This window comes from Phytophthora sojae, assembly GCF_000149755.1.
Source record: "Phytophthora sojae unplaced genomic scaffold PHYSOscaffold_19, whole genome shotgun sequence".
NCBI classification, from domain to species: Eukaryota; Oomycota; class Peronosporomycetes; order Peronosporales; family Peronosporaceae; genus Phytophthora; species Phytophthora sojae.
The window spans coordinates 263,840-268,885 of record NW_009258133.1 but is presented as its reverse complement, the minus strand read 5'-3'; the positions used below and the strand labels follow the sequence as shown (position 1 = coordinate 268,885).

Genomic DNA, 5,046 nt, shown 5'->3' with positions numbered 1-5,046 from the left:
GTGTGGCATCATTTTGTCCGCGAACGTGTTGAGCTGGACGAGATAACTGTGAAACGAGTGGCTGGGGATGACAATGTGGCTGATGAATTCACAAAGCCACTGCCTCGTGTGAAGTTTGAGCAGCATCGAGCAAGCATGGGATTGATTTCCCAAGGGGAATACGAGACTACCACGAACTCGTGCAACGTTGACAACCAGTAGGTGGGGCTGTTGTGAATTACTGGTCCTCACCTGTTGCTCGTGTTGCAGTGTAGCTTTTGCTCTACAGTAAGTTGAAGTGCAGATACACAAAAGGCTCAGGAGCTGGGAAAGGAGAGAGAAAAGTAAAGAGGGGAAACCACAAAAAACACGAAAAATACAACGAGAGCAGCAAGTTGCTTTACTCCCCCGCAGCGCGTTCACCTTCTCTTCCTCCTTCATTGTGCGGTGTGAGTTACAGACGCACGCAAAACCGTCAAGTTACAAGCCAAGTCCTGCAGCTCCCCCATATTCATTTCAGACTGGTTTGGCGACTTGGCAAGAAACATTTACCAGTTCTGGGCCATATGTATGGTCTACGTCAACCACATCTGAGCATTTGCCACCTCCAACCGAGCCCGTCCCCATCAGACGCCAAATTGGCCGTCCCCCCTGGCCACGGCGGCCCTCGACATGCAATTTTTGTTAGAATAGTTCCTGGCAAGAGGCTACCTGCGTGTCTATACGAATATTACATCTTTTACGACTGAAGTACTTCTCAAAAGGTCGGTAATGTTGAAATGGAGGCTGGTTGTTGCCACCGATACCATGTAGTTGTTTCCTGGACCTTGCTTATATCGCAAGATCTACAAACATCTACGTCACAAAGCGATATAATTGATGACTCACATAGTATGTATTCGAATGCCACTCTGTAGGTGTTTCTGGTTTTGTGGGTAGAACAACCAGGCTCGCGTAACGAAACCACTTTCGAGCTCTCCCGGAATCTATCTTGATTTCTCAACAGCGTTTTCCGTGTTAATAATTTAGAATTCATCGGCTTGGAAGCACCTGCTAACTATTAGCACTTGGTGCCACCAACGCAACATGGTCACTATGTGCTACTCTCCATATATCAAAATGGAGATTTCCATTGAGTTATATATAGCCCACATGTGTAGTTTGGATCATCCCTTGACTTAGTTCGTGCTCGGCACTTGTCGCTTCGCGCTTGTCCTGTTCAGGCGTCAATAAGTCTTGGGCCTCGCTGCTGTCATCCTGTACAAGCAACCCCCTACTAGCTACAATGGACGGAAAGGCAACTTGGCTGAGTAGGCGTTCGTGTTAACCGGATAAGCTCACGACCACTGCTCAAGTATAAGCGTATCGCCACAAATTCGGGCTTAGGGAATGTAAGCACTGCAGTTCGAACCTCATACAGCCCCCCTGGCCTGCTGTAGGTCGGTTACGCACTACTTCATACTAACCCCGAAGTACTTCATACTAACCTCAAAGTGCTGGATTCAGAATAACTCGCGCGAGTTAATTTGATATTTACTCTTGATCTGATTAAATCTGATACCTAAAATGATTGGCCATATACGGCTGACTATCATTCGAGAATTCCCCCTCCCTTCCCCCTTTTCCGAATGAAGAGGCGGGTGTGTGTGTGAATCGCACTGAGAAGGAGAAGCTTGCGCTTCTTAGGCGCTGGAAAGTAGATAACCCAGATTGGACTCAAGAAGAAGCCGCTGTCGAGCTTGAGGTCAAGGAATCGACTTTGAGAGGCTGGGTGAAACGCTACTGGGATGTTTGTGACAAAGAGGTTGGCTCAGATCGCAAGCGCAACGAAGGCGGAGGACGAAAACACAAGATGAAGCCGGACGAATGGAGAGTAATCGAATACCTTCATGAGCTTATGGAGGACAACGGGACGTTTGACGATGTGATGTTTTATTGCCGGAGCCTGGAAGAGTTCAACTCGGATTTTGATATTCCAGAGTCCGAAGCAACATGGGTAAAACGGTTTATCCAACGCTACACAGCACGTGTACCCCCTGACGATGGCGGTGTACCCTCTACTGACGGCGGTGCAACCTCTGGTGGTGGCGGTGTAACCCGTGGTGATGACAGTGAGCACGAGGAGAATGGAGGTGCTGGAGGCGTAACCCCTGGTGTCGACAGTGAGCGTGGTCAAAATGATGGAGTAACCCCCGGTGACGGCGCTGTACCCTTCGATGGCTGTGGAGATGAAGACAGCGATGAAGACAGCTACGATAGCGCTGGATCGGATGAAAGCGATAGCAGTAGCGAGAGTATGGATTGTAACGAGTCCGAAGAGAGCGATTATGAGGTGCCTACAGCTGCTAAGAAGACTTCTTTGCATCGGAGGCAGTCTGCTACCAGGTCGCGGAAGCAGAAGCCAATATTGGAGTGGACGTGTGGTGATGATACGAGCTGAATCTATCGCGAGGACCTGGACAGCCTAATGCCGCATCAGACTTTGACAGAGTCCGCCGTTGATTATTTTGTGCATGGTTTCATGCCTCGGGAGAAGCCATTCCGTGAAAAGAACAAAGGAGAAAGCTGCAAGGGACGAGCGCCTCGCTGGTCACATAGGGAAATTTGACTGGGTATCGTACCGGTTTGTTATTCTTCCAGTCAACGGTAATAGTCACTGGAGCTTTCTTGCGGTTGAGAATCCCCTGCAGGGGGGCGTCATTCGGCTGTATCACGTTAATTCTGCTACAGAAGCGCATGACACGGCAAACGTGTTTTCTTTGATGCAGTGGTGGTTGGCGAAAGAGCGGGTCCCAGAAACAGCTCCGGTGGGGTCGGTTAAATGGAGTTTTCACGCCTCCCCTACCAAGCCTCAGCAGCAAAACTCTGTTGATTGTGGAATTTATCTGCTCTACTTCATCGAAAAGATATCCACAGCGATTATGAAAGATCGCCCGCATACGCTACGTGGATCAATGGATAAGTTGCGCTCCGACAAATTCAATGTCGAAAACTACCGTGCGCTTCTACATCAGCGTATTATCCGCGCGGCCAACGTAGCAAATAAGAAGAGTAAAATCCTATAAATATAAGTACCATGGCATCCTAATTACATTTCTTGCGCAGGTGTTACATGTACCTGCGCGCGCATGCTCTCAATAATATTGTTGTCTCGCTCAGAGCGAGTCGCTCTAGCTTTTGACCAGTCCATTTCCCAGAGCGAGTCGCTCTGTATGTAGCTACCGACCTGTCCATTTCCCAATCGTCGATCGTGCTATGGTTGCTCGTGCCCGTTTGGTGTGGTTGCTGTTGTACAAATCTGAGGTTGTTATCGTCCTTTACTCGTGGGTGATCATCATCGACAGCTGCTTGCCGTGTCCTTCCGCCTTCTTCTGCACGCTCTAAGAGCGTGTTCGCTACTAGCGAATCGCTAGGTAGCTGGAGATGGAGATGGAGATGGCCTCTCATCAACTCTATTTCTTGTCTTTTGATTGGTCAAAATAGTTTAGTTCACAACGTGACAACTGGAGAATTACCCCGTCTCCTTCTCCAGCTCCCAGAGGTGAAGAAGGAGAAAGTAGCTGGAGATTGAGGCAGTTCAGCCGCACACACAATGGACGAAGAGGAAGCTGTACTGGTTGCTACATGCTCAGCTGTCGCACAGGTTGCAGTCCTCCTATCAGGAGAATCCGACGATGCGCCGCGAGGCCCTAAGGAACAGATTCGTACCGTGACCTCATGCTACAGTCAGCCGCGTATGCAAGTTGGATTGGAATCTTCGCTGCACCAAGCCGACTTTCCTACGGGTTGCTGGTTTACTACGAGATCAAGGTGTTCTGTTTGCTGCTGCCAAAGTACGGCAGCATAGCTTTGAGAAGAAAGTTGCAGCCGCGCTTTACTTTTTACAAAATCAATTAGAAATCCTACACGTTATCATAGATGGCCTTGTACTTTACCTTTGACTTGCACTGGTGGGGTTTCACCTCGAGCCCCGAGACTAGATACGTTTCTGCGGAGACTAACATCCAGGCGGCGGCAAGCTGTTTCGCGCTTCTGGTGCCCTGAAAACGATGCTTGAGCGTGTCAAAACGAGCCCGCTGCAGAGCATCAGCTGCTGCAGTCGTCCACGCAAAGGAGGGTTGCTTCGTAGCGATAGACGTTTCACCAGTATTGGTCTTTTTCTTCTGATTCCGTTTGAGTAGTGGCCGGTGTCGCATACACAGTCTGGGAAAGAGCAACATCAGAGGCAGGTATGTCCAAACTGGCAGCAGTCAGCACGAGGTCGCCACTGGCTGACGGGAACGGAGGCGCAGCTCTCGGGGCAGCTTGGTCCATCTTGCCACGCGTCCGGTGTCTCGGGCACAGTGTTCTCGGCCGACGAAGAAACAGCAAAGTAAAGCGAGTCGTTGCAGTTGCACTGTGATTGGCTAATGTTACCTAGATGCGCTCTGTTGTAGCGAACAAGCTGGAGATGGAGATGCACCAACTCCCTGCACCAACTCCCTGCACCAACTCCCTGCAGATATCCATCTCCAGCTGCGTAGCGAACACGCTCTAAGAGTTAGACACATACACGCCGCCCTCCAGGAAGTCCCTGGTATTGAGCATCGTGAACAAGTCGGAAAAACCGGTGGGCTTCAATGGAGCGATGGGGCAGAAGCAGCCATCCTGTTGCAGTCGGCGCACGTTCCGACAACAGGTAGGAGCAGTCGCTACCAGTGAGTCGACCAAGTGCAGTTTACAGTAGTTCTCTTCAACCTAAATTGATAGGCATCGTCTTCGAACCCGGAAAAGCTTCGAGCTGATATCAGTGGCACTAAAGTTGTTGTGGACAGCTTCAAGAGTACCTCTACGAAGCTCTGGTTCCCGAGAAGTGCGACGTCAAGCTTTCCTTGAACCTTCATCTGACATCCCCTTCTTTCTTCGTTGTACCGCTTCAGACCGTCTCGAAATGATCGATGATTTCGTTATGGCCTACCGTAACATGTGTTGAGTCAACACGTGCGCGTTATACAGATGTAGTGTTGTGTGACTCACGAGATGATCGAGACAGTTTTTACTTTTGAAACATGGTCAATGGCCGACTCA

The 5,046-nt window shown here is 49.8% G+C and overlaps 2 protein-coding genes across 2 annotated transcripts; one reads left to right on the top strand and one right to left on the bottom strand.

Moving 5' to 3' along the window:
* Positions 1–1,642: 1,642 nt before the first annotated feature.
* PHYSODRAFT_388628 (hypothetical protein) lies at positions 1,643–2,969 on the top strand (the record flags this gene model as incomplete). The annotated part of the gene is made up of 2 exons (XM_009541207.1): positions 1,643–1,852; positions 2,766–2,969. Coding segments are annotated over 2 exons (414 nt in total), but the record flags the coding sequence as incomplete, so codon positions are not given.
* Positions 2,970–3,911: 942 nt separating this feature from the next.
* Positions 3,912–4,091, bottom strand: PHYSODRAFT_418644 (hypothetical protein; the record flags this gene model as incomplete). Its single annotated transcript, XM_009541206.1, has 1 exon — positions 3,912–4,091. A coding segment is annotated over one exon (180 nt), but the record flags the coding sequence as incomplete, so codon positions are not given.
* Between the last annotated feature and the right edge of the window lie 955 nt (positions 4,092–5,046).